General features: G+C 38.2%; 1 protein-coding gene across 1 annotated transcript in view; it reads left to right on the forward strand.

Annotated features, from left to right (window-relative positions):
• PTPRR (protein tyrosine phosphatase receptor type R) overlaps positions 1-20,650 on the forward strand; it is a 226,657-nt gene that overhangs the window by 97,650 nt on the left and 108,357 nt on the right. Inside the window, exon 3 of the mRNA XM_006197827.4 lies at positions 19,153-19,266. Within this exon, the coding sequence (XP_006197889.1) occupies positions 19,153-19,266 (114 nt within the window). The remainder of the gene's footprint in view (positions 1-19,152; positions 19,267-20,650) is intronic.

Genomic DNA, 20,650 nt, shown 5'->3' on the forward strand with positions numbered 1-20,650 from the left:
CTACGGTTTGCAGCTGTGCAGCTTAGCAACACATTCCAATGTGGGTGTCATTTTCTAGGTAACCTGGGCATTTAGAGAGCCCAGAACTCTATGTTATTTGTATTGTTGTGACCCTTGGTGCCTTCTGAATCACCTGTTAGAATGTTATTTATGATGAGCAGCTAATAAAAAGGACTGGCAGAGGGACCTGACGTGCTGGTCTCTGAGATGACGCCCCACGACCTGTCCTGCTGTGTGACAAAGTGCTTGTGATGTGGATATTTTGAGTGCTGTAAATTTACATACAAAGGCTTGAACAGGGCTTCTTTTATGAAAACCCATCTCTTCGCTGAAATGATTTATACATATTTGAAGTGCTCTCATTTTTCTCATCAACAAGGATATTTTCTGATGTTTATTTCTCAGAAAGAGTTGACTTTTTTGTTACTAAGCAAAACTTCCATATACATATGAAACATATACATATCCAGGTGAACATATATGTCCATGATGGGGAAAAAAAATCAGTGCTGTCCTAATGACAAAGAAATGATTATCACTCCTGGACACTGTTTTTTGTTAAGAAGTACATATTGGCTTCTTCCATGGCTCTCAACTTCTATCAGACATCATCTTAATAGGATATCTTAATTCAATACACAAAGGTAAACTGTTATTTCAGAGGAACCAAATTTGTGACACTTGGAACTTAATCAGAATCTTTAACTTCTGATGAGGAGTTAAGAAGAACATAGTCAAGCAATTATAAAATAATGCATGGTGTGGTGGTGTGTCTAGATTTGAGTGTGTTTTATTTAATGTGGGTACATATAACACACAAGACATGTGTATTCGTATTTAATACATAGAGACAGAGACCCTACATGGCTAAATGGTATAATTGGGTCTGTAGGTATACTGGAGTGGTCTTTGAAGATAAGATTAGTGTATAGGTGTGGCCAGGGAGATAAGTGGGCCTTAGACTTCTCTTCCCCTGATTGAAAGGTTAGGTGCTGTTAAAAGCTGCTCAGGGAGTCCCTCGTGCAGGGTCTCTAGACAACTGTTCGTTATTTTCTGCTTCCTTCCACTCTTTGGTATCTTCTCTTTGCTTCCGTTTGTCTGTTCAACAAAAAAAAATTTATTGAGCATCTACTTATGTGCCAGGAACTATGATGGGCGCTAGGATGAACAAAATAAATGTGGCTTACTCTTCAAATTGCTAACATTCAGAGAAACACATAAAGTAAAGGCATAAATGTAGTTGGTAAGAGATCGTAATAAGACCTATGAAAGAAACACACAGGTTATTGATAAGGAGTTTGTGTGGAGGGTGGGAATGGGGTGCCTCTTTAGATAAGATGGCGAGAGTGGCCTCCATGAGGGTGGACACTTGAGCCAAGACCTAAAGAAAGAGAGAAAAGCAGCATTTCAAGATTTGCCAGAACAATATTACAAACAGAAGGAACAGCCAGTAAAAAGGTTTGCAAAGCAGAAAGGATGCCAGTGTGGATGAAGAGACAAAGATAGGGTAGTGAGGTGAGCTGGAGACAGAGATATGTAGGGCTTCGTAGGCCAGGGTGAGAAGTTGGTACTTTCTTCTAAAAGCAGTGGGAAGGAAGCCTTCAAGAGGTTTTGCGTGGAATAGATGTGATCTTATTTACTTTTTTTTGGCCAGGTTTTTTTTTTTTATTATTGAAGTATAGTCAGTTACAACGTGTCGATTTCTGGTGTACAGCATATAGTTCCCTGTGCTATACAATAGAAACTTGTTTTTTTAACCTTTTTTTATACATAGTGGCTAACATTTGCAGATCTCAAACATTTTTCAGGGTCTCTTGATGCTGCGTGAAGAAGGGATTGGAAAGGAACAAGAAAGGAAGCAAGGATGCGATAACAGTATCCCAATATGTAGATAATGGCAGTTTGAACCACCATCCTCTCGTATAGATATACATACGTGATTATTAAGTGGCTGCTGCCTTAAGTTTGAACGCATGTTAACAACCCTGCATTTTCATCCCCCACCCCCACCTTTAATGTTTTTGCCACATTTTACATCTTTTGTGTATCTTTTAACTACTTATTGTGGATATAGATGATTTTACTACTTTTGTCTTTTTAACCTTCCTATTAGTTTTGTAAGTGGTTGACCTACTACCTTTACTGTGTATTTGCCTTTAGGGATGAGATTTTTCCCTTCATCAGTTTCATACTTCTAGTGTGGCCATTTCTTTTCCTCTTAAAGTCGTTCTTTTAACATTTCTTATAAATTCAGTTTCATGGTGCTGAACTTTTTTTTTGTTTCTTTGTTTTGCTTTTGCTTGCCTGTCAAGCTCTTTATCTGTTCTTTAAATCTGAAGGACAACCTTGCCGGATAGAGTATTGCTGGTTGTAGGTTTTTCTCTGTCATCATTTTAAGTATATCATGCCACTCCCTTCTGAGAGAGTTTCAGCTGATAGTCTTATGAGGGTTCCCTTGTACATTACTAGTTATTCATCTCTTGCTGCTTTTAAGATTCTCTCTTTATCTTTAATTTTTGCCACATCAATTACAATATGTCATGGTGTGACCTCTTTGGGTTGATCTTGTTTTGGACTCTCTGTGCTTCCTGGACGGACTTGGATGTCTGTTTCCTTTCCCAGGTTAGGGAACTTTTCAGCTACTATGTCTTCAAATATGTTCTCTTCCCTTTTATCTCTCTTTTCTCCTTCTAGGATCCCTATAATGTGAATGTTGTATACGTGCTGTTGTCCCACGGGTCTCTTATATTGTCCACATTGTTTTAAGTCTTTTTTTCTTTTTTCTGTTCAACTTGAGTGATTTCCATTTTCTGTTCTGTTCCTTTATAGAAGCTAGTCTACTGTGGATTCCTTCCAGTGTATTTTTTATTTCAGTTATTGTATTCTTCAGCTCTGTTTAGTTCTTCTCTATATTTTCTAACTCTTTGTTAGACTTCTCACTGTGTTCATCCATCCTTCTCCCAAGTTCATTGAACATCTTCATGATGATTACCTTGACCTCTTCCTCAGGTAGATTGCTTATCTGCACTTTACTTAGGTTTTCTTTCAGGATTTTATCTTGTTCCTTCATTTGGAACATATTCCTCTATTGCCTCATTTTGCCTAATTTTCTGTTTGTATTTCTATGTATTAGGTAGACTGGTTACATTTTCTGATCTTGGATGAGGGGCCTTATGTAGGAGACATCCTATGGGGCCTAGCAGTGCACTTCCTTGTGGCCACCAGAACTATATGCTCTAGGGGTGCCCCCGTGTGGGCTGCGTGGGCCCTTCTGTTGTGGCAGGGCAAGTGCTGTGGGCACACTGGTAGGTAGGACTGATCCTCAGCCTGGTTGGTTGCCAGGCCTGTCTTTTGCAGAAGCCGCTGGCCACTGATGGATGCAGCTGGTCACGGAGCCGCTGGCCTGGGTCCTGAAGCTGGTGTCAAACTGCTGGTGGGCAGGGCTAGTTATTGTCATGGCTGACTGCTGATGTCAACCCATGTGGGTGAGGCAGGGACCTGGGTTGGCTGGCTGAGGGGCCCATGATGTCCCAGAGCTGATGTCCACCAGTTAGTGGGAGGGGCCAGGGTGCAGGGGGTCCCACAGCTGGTGCCAGCCTGCTGGTGGGTGAGCTGGGTCCTAGTGTGGCTGGCTGCAGAGCTCTGGAAGTCCTGGAGCTGGTGTCGACCTTCTATTTTTAGACCAAATATTTCACTAATAATAGTAATTACAACAATCATTTATCTGAAATTCCTCTGTGTTAAATCATAATAGTGTGCATATGATGTAATGGGGAAAAATTATCAATTACAGAATCAGACCAACCTGTATTTGAATACTAGATTCATTACTTAGGCTTTTCTCAAATCATTTTAATTTCCCTATCAATTTTTTTGTATATATATACACATACACATATATATATATATATATATTTTTTATTGAACTGTAGTCATTTTACAATATTTTGTCAATTTCTGGTGTAAAGCATAATGCTTGAATTTCCCCATTAAGTAAGAGATTGATGGGGAAATTAAAGATAATAAAAGATGATGAAAATCCCTGCTGTCTAAATGCTGGTGAAGGGTGAAATAAGATAGGTATCTGTAAAGTCGCTAGCACAGAGTAAGACATTTTGGAGGAAATAGTGGAACTTTTAGAAGAACTTTATCATGAAAATACCGTGTGAACATTATTTTTTAAAAGGCAGAAAGAAAGAAAAAAATCCTTCATGCAACCCACCTTGTCTGTAACCCATAGAGTTCTCATATTATAGTTTTGCTAAATGACTTTGAAAAAAAAAATCCCCATGAATTTCGATTCTAGTAAGCTGTCGAAACAGCAAGCACCTGGGGTATCTCTTGGGAAGGCACAGGCTGCTGCAGTAGAGCTGGGATCAGCAGTGTCTCTAGAAATAGTACCAGGCAGTTGCCTCCAGGTGACTAAATGAGGCTTCTTCTCAGCACACGAGCTTAGAAAGCTTTATGATTAGTCCGACTTGCTACGGTGAGGAAATAACACAAAGAAGAATACAAATGGAAGTCAAACTCATCACAACACCCACCCAGTTTCTAAACAGGTAAGAGAATCGTGCCATTAGCGGCGTTAGGTTAAAAGGGTAAATATTGAGATTTATGCCTGCATCTGTTCATGTGTGCATATATGAGTCAGCAGAGAATCTTTGTGGTACCTAGGTACCTGGAAATAGCCTCAACATTTGAAATTGAAATAAGATGCTGTGCAATTACTCGATATCTCTGAATAGTAAACCCTTGCCATCGTGAGAAGTTTCTCGTAAAATTTGTATCCATCCTAAAGAGAATGGAATTACAAATACACCCACTCAGACAGAACTGAAAATTTCCATAAAAGATATTGAGTGGAGCAGCTATCTTCTTGGTTTTGTTTGGTGTAGTTTCCATACCGACACTGGGAGAAAGAAGCCCCCTTGGTTTATGATAACTGGAAAAGGAAAAGGAGGGGTTACAGTGGGCGGCGTCATTAGATCTAGACTTTTTTTTTATCATATAGCATCTTGGGGGCCCTGCCTTTGCGTGCAGGCTTCACTAAAAGACTAGTCAGTATCTTCCATTGTAATCGGATGTGGGGGACCGGATGAATGGAAGTTGGTGACAAGAGACATCCCCTGTCTAATTCCCAGCTGGGGACCTCAGCTTTGTTGTTTTCTACCGGTAAACCAAGAACCTTATTGTTAAAGCTGGGCCATCCTCATATGAGTCTCATGAAAAATTATGTATGAATTCGTTAGTTAATCTGTACAGAAAGTGCTGTCCTTGGGTGAAAAGCCTCACTTATTTCATGTAAGTTTATTTCCAAAAATATGTATTGAGTTCCTACTGTGTTCTCGGCATTGTATGAAGTTCTGGGTGTACAAGGATTAAAAATAAGAATTCAGAGTTTTTAAAAATAGTCTAGTGCTTCTAGAGTTGATTCAAAGTTATGGATTATTCTAATTTTATCTATGGTCCGTAATGATGAATGACAGTGTCAAAAAACAGTGCCTCTGCTGTTTCCATCCATATTAATAATAAAATTGGATTAATTTCCTGTCTGATTCAGTGTTGCAAAAAACAATCATCAAGATGACCCAAATATATCATTTGATTCAAGAAGTCAGTCTCCATTTGCCACAAAATATAGCACTGTCAGATTTTTTTTAAAAGAATGCCTCTAATGTGAAATATGAGGAGATAATAATGCCAAATGATGGCTTGGCAATCATCTCAAAGCAAGGTTTAGGGTTTAGCAGCAAGATTTTAAACTAAAGAGAAATCAAAGTTTTTAGTGATTTTCTTTTAATGCCTTCCTAAGGAGGACTAACCTTTTAAATCTGTCATTTAATAGAAATTAAAGCCTTAAAGATGTGGCTTCTTAATTTTATGTACCAAAATATCTTCCTCTATAGCTTCCACAGTCTTAAATTTATCTTTTAAATTTCTGGCGTGAATTATTCAGTTGATAATTGATGCCGGATTGTGTTGTACGAAATTAGCCATTTCTATATTTAGATGTAACAAGTAAGAATAAAATATGTATCGTTTCCTTTGTCTTTCTGATCAATCTATGCACTTCTATCTAACAATCTAATAATTAGATCAGAAACACAGCAATCCTAATAAATACTATGACCCCAAACATGCTAGAAGAAAAAAAAAAGAATATTACTGGGAAGATAGAGAAGTAATAACAGGATGAAATTGGCACAGTCGTGCTGTGCATTAAAGTTATGCTGCAGACAGCATCACTCAGAATCTTTATTTTCTAGAAATGAGATGGTTCTCCGGGTGCTAATCACTAAAATAACACATTGCGGAAAATTATATGCTTATTATTTTGCCGTCTCCTTCTGTAGATGGAAAAAAAAAAACCCACAAGAACATTGACTAAAACTTATTCCACGTTCTCTCTTTATTCATTTTTAGTTATGCAGAAAATTGTTAATTCCCACTGTGACAGAAAAATCAGGATTACCGAAATAAAAGTTGAAAGGACACTAAATCACAGAGTTTTTATTTACATCCCCCAAAACACTTGCCAATAAACCTCATTTGATTTTGCCATGTTTCTTGGAAAAATTGGGTAGTTCACCAGGAGAGTGAAAAGCAGAATCCTGTTAACAGTCATTGAAGTGAAACATCAAATATTTTATGGAGAGAATGGAAATAAAAGTAAATTTATCATGTTCTCCTGTGGATGTTAGACTCCAAACCATCTTTTTGATCAGACTGATGTTTCAGAGCACGTGTGGTCTCCCTGCTGCCTCACAGCTCAAGCTGTTGATTGAATTAAACACAAAAAAAGAAAAAGGGACCTATCCCCCTGCTTTATCCGCATCTGGGATGAAACACCTGGTGACCTGTGAAGGTTGATAATTTCTTCATTTTTTAAAGTAATTTTTGCTTGGTGGCTTGAGACAATATCACTTTCTGACAGCGAAGCAAAGTGCTTGAGGAGCTGAAGGATTACTATTTTTGACTTGGACCTCTATGATCAAGCATCCCTAAATGCCACTTAGAAGTCAGCTTGGTCTCGGTTCTTACTGGACCCAGCAGTCAGATAGCTCCTCCATCCTTTCAGAGAAGCTGCGCGAGTGGAGTGGTCACGGCTGTGAGGCTTGGAACTGTGTCATCACGACGGGGCTGGAGTGTGGAAACCTGGATTTGTCTGACCTCGTTTTTTTCAGGCAGCGTTCGCCTGAGCCTTGGGCTTTTGTCCGTAGAGTTTCTGCCTGGCCTCAATTCCAGCCGTTTTCCACTCAGGCTTTTGGGTACTGTGTTCTGCCTCCAGCATGAGAGATGCTGCAGGGAAGAGACGGGGAGTAGCAGCTCAGGGGAGGCTGAAAGCAAACACAGGAATAAGAATAATAACATTCAGTGCAAGATGGAAAACATAATCAGGGGAGATGAATGTGGAAATGTCTGTTGCCTTGAACGTATAATAATGAGACTCGAAAACTCTGCTAAAAGCAAATAACTTGTTATTATATTTGTTTACTGTACTCAGGATAATATGTTTGTGGATAAATCGTGATTTTTCTCCTGTCTGCAAAGAACTTTGCATTAAACCTCTATTTTCCTCTAGTTCATCCATAGATACTGTTTGTAACTTTCATTCAAGTATTCTTATAAGTATAAATGGACACAGAATCACAAAGTATAGGAATGATAGTATCATAAAAGTATATAAAGTATTATTTTATAATTTATAGGTGCCTTATCTCCTCCATTGAATTTGTACTTGGAAGAGTCAGGACCTTCACCATTTCATGATTTTTAAAAATAGCTCATTTTAAGGATGGGGGTTTACTTCAAATTATATAAAATTTAAAGTTTTCAGAACAATGTATAAAAGTTCTTAATTGCTAAATTATAGGAGTCTTTAAAGGCAAAAGAAAAGATTTTTTTTTCTCCACAATAATGTTATTAGGGGATGTGAAAGGGAACACTAATTAAGTGGTAACATTAAAATAGAAAAGAGAGATAAATGAAAAACTAGGTTATAAAAAGCTTTTCAAATGAGTAGAATAAGGTCTTCTCACTAAATTTGACTCTGTTTCAATATTAATGTTTAATTTGTAATAGGAGAGGGAAGAAAGAAAAGGGTGATGAATATGAATTGAATTCTTTATCTACAGGGCATCTTCCATACAATTTGGGATCTGGGTTCAGTGTTCACACAGCCATAGTTAGAAAGGGCGGTGTGAGGCATCAATGGAAGCAGAGATTCTGAAATCAAAGAACTCTTCTTAACATGTGCTATTTTAACCTTAAACCTCAGATATATATATATATTCTTCCAAAAATTAGATCGCATTAGCAAAAATCAAATTGTTTTGACCATTGCTTTCTCCTCTGACCTAGATTTCCTAATTGACTTTTGGCTAAAGCCCCTTGATAAGTATAACAATCAGTAAATGTGAGCCCTGGCAATCCCATCAGGCCACTTCTTAGTGTATTAATAGTATTGCTGTTCCAGGAAATAAGACCTTCATTTAATCAACAGAGTTGCTACTCAGTTCCCTCTTGTACTGAATATCCAGAGGAGCAGGTCGTTTAACTGTTTTTAACATTGACGTGTAGTGCATCCCTATCTGTAAGCAAAGTTTACAGAGCACTTTTTATCTGTCAGTTTCAACTGCTTTATGTCTGATAATGTATATGATCCTCAAAAAGCCCTGTGAAGGGGATACAGTTATCACCTCCATTTGACAGATAAAGAAACTGAGGCTCAGGGAGAGTTAATAATTTGACCAAGGCCACTCAGCCCAGGATTAAATCCAAGTCTTTCCTACCCCCAACCCGTACTTTTAACTATTACATTATATGTGGCGAAGTTTTATCTGGTATTTGCTTACATACCTGCGGCTTCCAAACACACAGTTATTTCAAGTCATGTCCAGTCTCTCTAGCTATTGGTAAACAGAGGAGGCAAAAGCTTTTAAATGTGTGAGCCCCTAATTCAAGAAGCTCCTGAATGTCTCCCTTGTTCACAAGATCTTTCCTTTCCAAGGGAGAAATGTCGATGCTTTTCTCACTCACTACCAAGATTCCCTGAGCTCCTTCAGGAATTGCTTGAATTGATTTAGCTGGTCAGTTGCTTTAGCATCTCGTAACTGCCACAGAGCCGAGGATGTAAGCAGCCCGTGCAGCTGGCGTTGCAATTGTTTTCAAAATGTCTCGAAACAATTACTCTGACCAAAACTAGTATCATCATTTCATATGTTAAAAGGATGAGCTCATCACAGTGTACGGATCTTAAAAAAGAAAGGTTAAGTCCCCTGCCGTACTATTGCTTTAGGACAAAGATCAAAGTTCTTACCACCTGGGGGAAAAAGATTTTTCTATCTATTTACCATCCTATTTTTCTCCTTTGTTCTCGGCAAAAGTTGGACCTGGTGTTCTGCCTGTTTTTTCAGTATACAGTCAGTCCTTAACCCCCTGAAAGTCTCAACATACACTAATAACACCCTAATTTTAGTTTATGGGTATCAAATTGTACTAACCCTTAAAAACTCATTAAATGACCCTTTGGGACAGAAGAAAGTCTGTGGAATTGCACATCACGCACCCAGATTTCCACACAATGACCCTGCACTTGCAAAGACGTTCCAATGAGGACTCCCTTGGCTTTCCAGTGGACAGTGGACCCCATTTTGAGAATCCCTACTTGACGGCCATCAAGTATTTCTCATCAACCAACCCAGAAGCCATTGTTTCTTGGTCTGCGTGTTCTCTTAACCTTCAGCAGCACATAGCAGCAATGACAAACCTCTCTCACAAACTCTACCCCGGACCCCACAACCCCCTATGCCTGATTTTCCCTCTGACCTTTCTACCGCTGCAGATAGCTGTGCTGACATCAAGGCCAACCGACAAGAAAACGTTTTAGAGTCTTTTCTCCTTCGGGGGATCTGGGCGGCAGGGGGCAGTGTGATGTCTGACCCTGTGGTGCCATGCGTTGGTGTTTGAGGGGGACAGAGAAATAGCATCGTTCTTCTCCTGCCTGAGAAAGAGGAGGCAGCCTTGTGGAGATGAATATATGTATATAACCTTACTGCTGATGGCGCTGCTGGAGACGTCACTTAGGACCCTGACAGCACCCTTCTGTGACTGCCCTCCTGCTTAGGCAAATTTACCCACCAGTCACAGGCGCCCTGGCCAACTGTGGCCTCACCTGAAGGGACACAGCCTTTACAATGTGCTTTACCGCTTGCAAAGAGAAGGCTAGATTATTGGTCCTTTCTGGCAAGCAGATCCCAAAAGGAAAGCCCAGAGCTACGCATGCCCCAATATCTCCTTCCAGATGCACCAATTGTACAAGTCACGCCCCCTCCCCTGGGGCGACTGAGGAGGGGACGAATCCTGGAATATTTCTGTGTTTCAGCTGCCACCACGCGGAATAAAACAGCAGGGTTGGGGAATAAGTGTTTCCTCCTAACAGTATGGAAATAGAAAAGCCATAGAAATGTGATACCTCTATTACCACATTAAAATGGATAAATATTTGTATGATTACATGTTAGATATATATTGGTATATCTAACATATATGTGTATTATATTCTATTAGCTAGGTATCAGGAAAAAACTAAAACTAAAAACACCACAGTCTTTTTTTCAGGGTGATGGGATAAACTGTTATGAATAATTATTTATTTCTTTTTCCTAATTCTTTGTATTTCCTAAATCTTCTATTATGAGCATGTTTAATTGTTATAATTAGAAAGATACATTTTCTTTCTAACTCACAAATATAGAAAACAAATTTATGGTTACCAGCAGGGGTAGGCAGGCGTGGAGAGATAAATTGGGAGTTTGGGATTTGCTGATACTAATTATTATATATAAAATAGATAAACAATCAGGTCCTGTTATACAGCTTTGAATACAACTGTATTCAATATCTTGCAATAGCCTATAATAAAAAAGAAAATGAAAAGAAATATATATAACTGAATCACTATGCTGTACACCAAAGATTAACACAACATTGTAAACTGATCATTCTTCGGTAAAAAATAAATTGTTTAAGAAAGATAAACTTTAAAATTCTCAAATTAGTCACAAGAAATAAAATTAAATTAAAATTCTCAAATTAGTCACTGTATGTTTGAGGGCCATTTATAACCAATATAGCACACAACCCAGGAAACTTATCTTGATTTTGCCTATTAGAAGCTAGTTTCAAAACGATAAACTGATATTTAGTCAAAGTATTAGAGATATATTAATTACAAACCAAATATAATAATTGTGTAAAATCAATTCTTGTGTGTTTTGAGTGATTAGGCATTTCAGGTGAACTACTTAACCAAATATAACCTCCTCAAGAGATAATTTTGGTTTTGTAACCCTTTCCACCCCAACCGTGGAACTCAGATTCTTCCCATTATAATTTTTGACCCTTGAACAACGAACACTGGGGTTAGGTGAGCCGACCCCGCGTGCAGTGGTGAACCTGAGTATAACTTTGCAGCTGGCCCTCCACATCTGAGGGTCTGCATCCTTGGATTCCACCCAATCCTTGGATTGTGTAGTTCTGTAGTATTTCAGTGAAAGAAATCTGTGGATAAGTGGGCCCATGCAGTTCCAACCCATGTTGTTCAAGGGTCAAATGTAGTAACTACACAATGTTGAGTGTGATGACTGATGTATGCTTTCATTTCACTAAGATTTATTAAATACCTACCGAGTGTCAGGCACTCTTCCAGGCCCTGGGGATATAGCAGAGAACAAGACTGACCAGGTCCCACACCAGCGGAGCTCACATTTTAGTAAAAGGGAGATAGACGATAAACAAAAAATAAACAAGAAGCTGTCAGATAGTGATAAACACTATGAGGAAAATACAGTGGGGTGCTGTGACAGGGAACGGCCACGCTGGGAAGGCCTCCCTGAGGAGGTGGCATTTAAACTTGAGAATGTGAGGTCAGAAGGAGCCACCATACAGTGAGGGTGAACCACTCTCCAGTGGGCAGGCAGATGCCAAGGCCCTGAGGTAGAAATGAGCACAGCTTGTCTGAGGAACTGGAGAAGGAACGAAGTGGCTTGACAGAGAGATATGAGGTGAGGTTCAGAAGGAACAGGAGCCAGATGAAGTAGGGCCTTGTAAGCCACGGAATTGAATTAACTCTAAATATAATAGAAAGTCATTAGAGGATTTTGAGAGGGAAAGAGAAGCTGAACTCTTTGGGGGAAAAAAAAGATTTTAAAGTGGATAGAGAAGACCAAGAAACTATGAATGAAAGTCTTGTCTGAAACAGTTAAGAGAGAGCATATCTTGTCTAGGGTATCACAAAAAGTTTGCCAGCAGAACTCAGAAGATGATTTTTAAAAAAACACACATATTAAAGAATCGAAATCACATTAGAAACAAAAGAATTAGATCAGATTCTACTGAAAACATATAAGGACATAGAGCAGGCCCGAGAAAAATTCAATTGAATAAAGAGTATACAAGTGGTAAGAGAAAATAAGTACATAAAATAAAGCAGTTAAAGAGAAAGAATATAAAATTACACAGTTAGTGTCTTTAAAGATGAATCCAGAACATTTAGTAGAAAAAAAATCATACAGATGTATAATAGGAGAAAATATTTCTGAAATAAGGAGTCTAGGATATGTAGACCTCATGGAGCATACTGTTTTGCAGGAAGTATCAACCCAAGGAAATATCCTGGTGAAGTTTTTTTTTAACTTTAAAGATAAAGTCTCCTGTGAGATTGCAGGCAGAAAAAGCAAGTTTTCTACAAGACAGGCTAGCCTCAGGCCAAGGTATTTTTCATAGCAACTTTCAATGCCAGAAGGCATTGGAATAATAGCAGAGTTTAAAGGCAAAATTAAAGATAAACATTGAATCAAGACTTTAACATTCAGCCAACTTGTCATTTATTATTAAAGGCACCGTAAATACATTCTCAGACACATGACACCTCAGGAAATATAGCACTCATGAACCCTGCTTGAAAGAAACTATTTGATAATGAAATCCAGCTAAATAAGAGATACGAATCATGACTGTTTGACTATGCAGCTAACACGACAGAACTTTAAAAATTATACTTACAGAATATCTTCACCAGTGTAACTAGTGCTAACACAACCCCAATGTTTTAGTGACTTGATGCAATGAAAGTTTAACTCGTGTCACTGTTTATTAATGAGAAGGGTTGGGCGAGGCCTCTGTTTCATTACAGTCATTCGGACCTCAGGCATCTTCCTTTGTGTGGCTCCACCATTTTTAACACAGTCTTAGGGTCACCCTGGAACCATTCAGCTTGGAGACAGAGGGAAGAGAGAGAGGGTAGAGAAGACATCTTCATTCTTGACTGCCTCAGACTGAAAATATCACTTTACTTCCAGTTACATTAATTGGTGAGAACTATTACATGGCTCCACCAAGATATAAATGGGCCGAGGTTCCAGGAGGAGGCAATAGGTTTGGCGAGTAGTCTCTATTACAGAGAATATAATACAAAAATTGTAAAACATAATATAATAATATTAAATATTATTAATTATAATATTTATATTAAATTATATATAATATTATATATTATATAATATATAATATATTATGTGTTACATGTTATATTATATATTAATACTTTATAATATAATATAAATATAATATTAAATAATAATATAAAGATAATATAATTATAAAAACTGGAAGGTGATCATGAGAAATGGTGGAAAGAGATGTGTATTTTCTCATTTTTCATAGCAGCAGTTAATACTTCCTGATGTTTATAAAGCAAGAAATAAAGACTCAAATATATTATCATGTAATATTTAATATTATAAATATAGACACTGGAAGAAAAAAGAAAAATATAGAACCAAAAAAAAAAAAAGACCAGACCACTTAGCAAAAGACAGAAAACTGAGGAAGTATAAAAGCAAATTTTAAAAAGATAGCATAAAATAAAGTAACAAAGCACATTTAGATCGGTTAAAATTATAAAAGTCAGCAGGATAAACTAAACTATTTAAAGTAAGAAATTACTAGATGAGAATCAAAATATGATATTTGATGACAGTATGTATTGTAAATACAGAAATAGATCTCAGATATATTAAGTGAAAAAAGCAAATTGTGGAACAATATATGTGGTTCCATCCTATTTGTATTTAAAAATAATAAACATGATGTGTAACATATATGTATTATTTTTACATACTATATACATAGAAGATGTTTGGAAGAATACACAAGAAATAGCAATGATGTTTCTGAAGATTGGAATGAAAGGTTAGGAGAGGACATGTGTACTTTCACTTTTCACTGTATCTCTTTCTATACCGTAAATTTTATTGTGATAAGTACGAGTTTTTAATCATAAAAGTTTATTTTTTTCTTTTCAGGTAGAATTATTGTAGTTTGGCTGCACATATACATTATGCTGCATGTAAATGCATATATACTGTATACTGCACTTTTTTTTAGTTTACATCTATGTACTGATCATTGTTTCTAAGAACAGATTAGAGCTTTAGCTTTTGAAACTTACATAATTATCAAAGGGATAAAGCCAATCACAAAGTAAGAATCAACAGAATACAGTAATCCAATCATAAAGGACAGTCAAATGTGCTTATACGTATTCAAGAAATCAGTCATCTAAGTTATAAGTAATAAATAGTTCATTTGTATTTTTATTATAAAAATTTAAACAAAGATAACTAAATTCCAACATAGAATACTCTTGGAGAGCTGAAAGATACAAGCAAAGGAAGGGGAAAGAGGGGTCATGGAAATCTGGCAGAATGGTCTTTGGGCTGAGTCCCCAGGGAGAAGGAAGAAAGTCTAGCCAAGATCCCCGTATGTACTGACCCAGTGCAAAAAGGGCACGGCATGTTGAGGACACCTTGAGTACAGCCGGAGTATAATGTACATGGTGGACAGGGCTGGGACGTCACACTGGGAGGGCAGGGCAATTGCAGTGAACCAAGGACTTAGGACCTTTCATTAAAAAATGAGATTTCCTCAAAGTGTTTTAAGCAGAATTGTGACTTGATTGAGCTAGCATGTTCCGCAAATCCCTATGGTGTTTGTATGAGGAATGAATTAGAGACAATAGGAGATTGGCAGCCCATGAAGATTCTATTCACACAGCCCAGATAGACATGATAGTGGTCTGAATGGAGATGGTAGAAATACAGATGAAGCAAAGATGGACTCAACATTCAAGGGATACTTAGAAGGTAAAATAGACAGAACTTGATAGCTCAGTGGATGTCATGATGAGGGGGGCAGATAAAAGATAAGGTAAAAGAGTTGAGTCAATATGATTTCCAAATACGGTACTTCATTCTGTTATATGAAATATAGAACTAGAAGTAAATTTGGTTGTGCATGAGGAGAGGGGAAAAGGTAAGTTCAATCTGGATGATACTGAGTTTGAAGTGTAAGTGGAACAGGCACGTAGAGGGGAGTAGGTGGAGGACTCAGAGGAAGATGGAAACCTGAAATATGGAAATAAAAATCGTTAGTATGTAAGTAATAGTTGAAGACAGCACAGAGCCTCATAAGAAGGGATTGGGTGATGGTATAAAATGCCTCTGACAGGCCAGGGTTTTCTTCTTTGTTCAGAGGCATAAACAGAGAAACTTCTGCTTTCATTCTGGGGAATCACTTGACCATCCAACTACTGGCCAAAAAGGGGAGGCTCCTCTCCACGAATGAAGTTAGAGATCCCGGGTAGTGATGAGCACATCTTCGAGTGAAAAATAGGTGAGTGGTCTCCTCCTGCCAGATGGGTCCTGAAGGAAGCTGGGTTCATTGGTGGCTGTTGGGAGTTGAGACTGGATTTCTTTGAGGGGCTTGGAGGACCTCTGTTTGGCCTTCCAACCCCTAATGGGGCTACCAGGCGTGGGCCTGACTCTTACTGGGGTCGATCAGATGACAGACCAGGCTGCCTTATAACATTGAGAGATGACTAACATTTAGAAACTTGACACCCCCTGCCCAGGCAAAATAATTCAACTGTCCTTTAACTATAAATAGCTAAAAGCCAATCACATACTTAACAATTTAAACGTAACGCTGGTGCCTAAATTCAAGTACATTTTAATCAATTTTCTCAAATTGATTTAGATCTAAGGCTCACAGGCTTCAACTATGTTAGTGGACTGTCTGGTAACCAAAGAAAGAAAATCATATTACAGTGGTATTTCTTTTGTGGGGGAGGCAGCCCAGTCCCCAGAGAAAAGGAATTGACTCAGGAATCTCTTTAGAAGGCAGAGTCCCAGTAAATTTAAATTCAGATGGAATTTGAAATCTTAGAATTTTAATGTTTAATTTTTTTCCTGTATGTTTATGTATTTGGAACAGCAATAAAAATACTCAGTTGCTTTTGGATGATAACTACATTATTTACTACTGTGAAGTGGCTTAGCATTTGCATTTGGAAAGAGCATTTTAATCTCTCTTAAAGTTAAAAACTTAAATCATTTGTATGTTAAATAATAGAAATGACCAAATGGGTTTAGAATTCAGATGGAAATACATCTCCAACGGTTGTATTGGTAACTTTGAAGTTGTGACACTGTTCTTGCCATGGAAATTTATATTTTATCATAGTCGTTATGATCTCACCTAATAGAGAGGGAAGAAGATGTGCATTTCTAGCATCTGTGCAGGAGGAAGGAGGTAATAAATACTCTCTTACTATAGGAAGTCAGATTTATTTTATTTTCTCTGAAATAAAATTCTTATTTTGTCTAGAATCTTTTCTTTTTCTCCAGTTGCGCTCATATATAATATTGGGCACATATTAGGTCCTCAAATACATATTTTTTGTACTGCATCACTATTTTACAGGGAAATAGTCAGAAATACATGCTTGCTCTGTGGGATCAATTCAGCTTTTCACAGACAAGCAGAGAACGGAGGCAAATTATTCAAATGTTTGACGTAATGAACCAGATGATGGCAGTTTTAAACTAATGACTTCAACTCACATCTACGTTTTAGTTAGAGAGTTTAGATTTCTGTTTCAAATGCACGGTTTTACGTCTTGGAAAGTTGCCATTTTGAGTGATTTTAAAGCTTGACTTCCTGTTTCACTACCATTTACCATTTCAGCCTGAGGAACTTAGACTTTCATACTGTTTCCACAGTTACAGGCTTCAAGTTAATCGTGGCCCTGGGAATTGAGTTCTCAAGTGTGTAGACAACCCCGTTGACTCTCAGTTCCCAGCGTAGACCGTTGGCTCCAAATCCTGCCCATGGGAATCCAGGGTTGTGCCTGCCTGCTCCCCCTGCCTGACAAACACTGCGGGAGCCAGAAGTCCGGTGGTTCCTCAGCAATGCTTGCAGGAAACCAAGGAGCCCATCTTTGGCTTTGCAAATGAAGGGGAATAAACAGCTTCCAATACAGCATCTCCCATCTACGGTACTTTTCACAGCCTTGTAGAGCTGAAAGGAAGCTATTGGATAAAAGAAAGCCTCGGTTTCTCAAACCAAGCAAATTGAGTTTTTCTGATCTCTTGGGGTTTCCATAAAGCATGTTTCTGTAAAACAAAAAACATGCTTAAAAGTACAATGCTGTCTTTCTCATTACTGCCACTCGTTTTCATATGCCACTCATCCTTCAAGGCTGAGCTCAAGTCTTACTTTCTGCATTAAAGTATCTTTTTATATATTGGAAACATTTCTAGACTATAGAAAAATACAGGAAATAATATACCAAACAATTGTGAACCATTAGATGGTTTTCATTACATAAGAAAAATATTACTGATGGTGTTGATGTAGCTTTTCTACTGATCCTCAACATACATCTCGTTCCCCCTCCCCTGAAGCCAGTTGTACCTGATCGTTGGGCTGTTGAGTACAGTTTTCCAATGGTTCTTCCCCTTACTGGATCTCAGTTTTTTTTTTTTGCAAGGAGTCCAGTCCCAGCTCCCTAACATGACAAACCTCTATGCAAGCATTAAAAGGTCCTAAGATGCGTAAGCAGTCTGAAGCTTCAGCTGGGTTTACCGTTTTGAATGGGAACCACTACTCCTCTTTGACCTCCCCACCTCCCTCTTGATTCCTGTAGCAATGAGCATTTGGTCCAGTTTCCAGTCACCTATTTTGTACTCAATTTTATTTATAGAGGATGTGTTATTTCCTAACAAAACTAAAAATTCTTGAAGCAGTATCATCCTTTTACAGCAAACTAGGAGAAGGTCTTCAAAGAGTTCTTACATTTTAGTAGATTACACCTATAAGCCAGTCTCTGTATCAGAGAAGTTTGTACATAGAAGTGTGCCTCACTTTACAGAACAGATCGTGTAGCAGCCATCCAATAGTTACTGATAACCTACTCTGGTCAAGTTGGTGAATTAAGCATTATAAAATAATAAAGAGATGCATAAAGGTTTGGTTTCCCCACCTTGCGAAGGATCTGTCTCAAGTGATTATGATGCAGTTTTGAAAATACATAGTTAACTAGTTCATGTTTTAAGTATAATGACAGCATCCTTAAATTAAGGATGTAGTGTTCATTTTGTTTGTATTTTAGGAATTTTTAAACATTTGATTGCCTTTTTTCCAAAACAACCTAAAAAATTAAGTGTTTGCCCAAGCAATTGAATAAGAATTGTTAACCTTAGACTCAATTATCAGCACCGTTGGCCTCTTTACCAGAGTTTGGAAATGTATTATTGCACCTCATTCGTTTGCCTTACACTGGCAGCAGATCACTGTATAGAGAAACTGCCAAGCCTGGTGTTATGGAACTTACACAGCATCTTCCTCTCTGACTGTGTGTGAACACAAATTAAATATGTCCTTCGGCTTGGGTTACTGAAATATACTTGGCCACATATTACATTCTGTCATCTGGTGTTAAACTAAAGTGAAAAAAACCAACATACACTTCAGTGAAATTCTTTATGAATTAATCATTCGTATATGTTCTTGATTATAATGAAACAAGTTCCCTTGTTATACAATGTACCATCTTCTTCCCTAACACCATTTAAAATTTCACATACAATGTCCCGATAATTTTATCTCCATTAAACATTCAGTAAAGCACTGGGAGTGTGAATTTCTCAAAAGTCACAGAAATTGTTGTGGTCAGTCATCCATTATTAGGAAATGAATATCCTAAATCAAAGATTTACTATACTTTGATTTTTTTTTTTAATCTTCCAGACCCTGCAAATGGATGTAAACCAGCTGAACATAACTTTGCTCCGGATATTCCGCCAAGGAGTGGCCGCTGCTTTAGGACTCTTACCCCAGCAAGTGCACATCAATCGCCTCATTGTAAGATGCCTGCATTTCACATTCCCACAGCACAAGCCTTGATCTTTATTGAAGGGCTCAATAATAAAGAACAGTAAAAGAGAACACCCATGTTATCGTTTTATGGCCCATGAGCCACATCTGGCGTACCACCTGCTTTGGTAAAGAAAGCTTTATTGGAACAAGCCACACCCATTTGTTTACATATAGTCTGTGGCTCCTTTCATGCTATCACGGCAGAGTTGAGTAGCTGCAACAGGTTGTTTAGCTAAATTAAAAGCTAAAATATTTGCTATCTGGCCCAATACAGAAAAAGTCCGTCAACCTTCTCATAGTTCAAGATTAGGCATCCTGGTAAGTAGGAATAGAGGGGCCCAGTATACTTGTCTCACCAACCTGCCACTACTCCCAAAATATTCTCCCTAAGAGGGAAGACTTCCATTTTACTTCAGGTGCTGGCTGTCTCCAGACAGCATCTTTTAAAACCGCTTCCAAATATACTTGTCTCACCAACCTGCCACTACTCCCAAAATATTCTCCCTAAGAGGGAAGACTTCCATTTTACTTCAGGTGCTGGCTGTCTCCAGACAGCATCTTTTAAAATCACTTCCAGCATATCAGGATGAAGGATGGTGGATGCACAGGCAGAGGATACTGAAAAAAGAAGAAAGGAGAACCAGTCCTTAAGGACTGCAGCCCAAATGGAATGCAAGCATAGTGCTGAAAGGTCGATGGGTATCTGTGGTGGGCGTGGGGTAAACCCACAGGATATTTTGTATAAGGCCCGCTTAAGACCTGCTTGTCAATCACCCACATCCTTTCTCTCCCCGCTTTCCTCAGTGTTTGGGGACCTTGATACCATCCAAGTACAGGGAATTCAAGTAAGGATTTCACATTCTCCTTGCCTTAAATTCTTAGGCTTTTCTCCTTGGGCTCAGCTTTCTACTGCACCCAACCTGCATTTCCTGCTACGGAGAAGGATTTGCTGTTTAATTTTGGTTTAGCGTTTCTGTTCCTTTTCATTTTTCTGTATGTGGAAGGTGGATTGTTTCCGTCCCCATAATAACTTTTATTTCTGTGAGCCAGCTGTTTTCTGGGACTAAATAAGCTTAAGAAAACAGAGTTTTAAACTCAGTAGCATAGAAGAAGAAAAACAGTGGGGAGGGTAGAACTCAGTGGGAGAGCGCCAGCTTAGCATGCACGAGGTCCTGGGTTCAATCCCCAGTACTTCCATTTAAAAATAAATAATAAGTAAATAAACAAACCTAATTACTTCCCCCCCCCCCAAAAAAAAGGAAGTTAAAAAAAAGAAAAAGAAAAAAAGAAAATCAGCATTTCCCAATATCCTGGGAGTGAAATTGATTTTTTATATCCAGCACGTATCTTGCTCAAGTGAGAAGACATA

The sequence above is a fragment of the Vicugna pacos genome, chromosome 12 (genome assembly GCF_048564905.1).
Source record: "Vicugna pacos chromosome 12, VicPac4, whole genome shotgun sequence".
In the NCBI taxonomy this organism is placed as follows: domain Eukaryota; kingdom Metazoa; phylum Chordata; class Mammalia; order Artiodactyla; family Camelidae; genus Vicugna; species Vicugna pacos.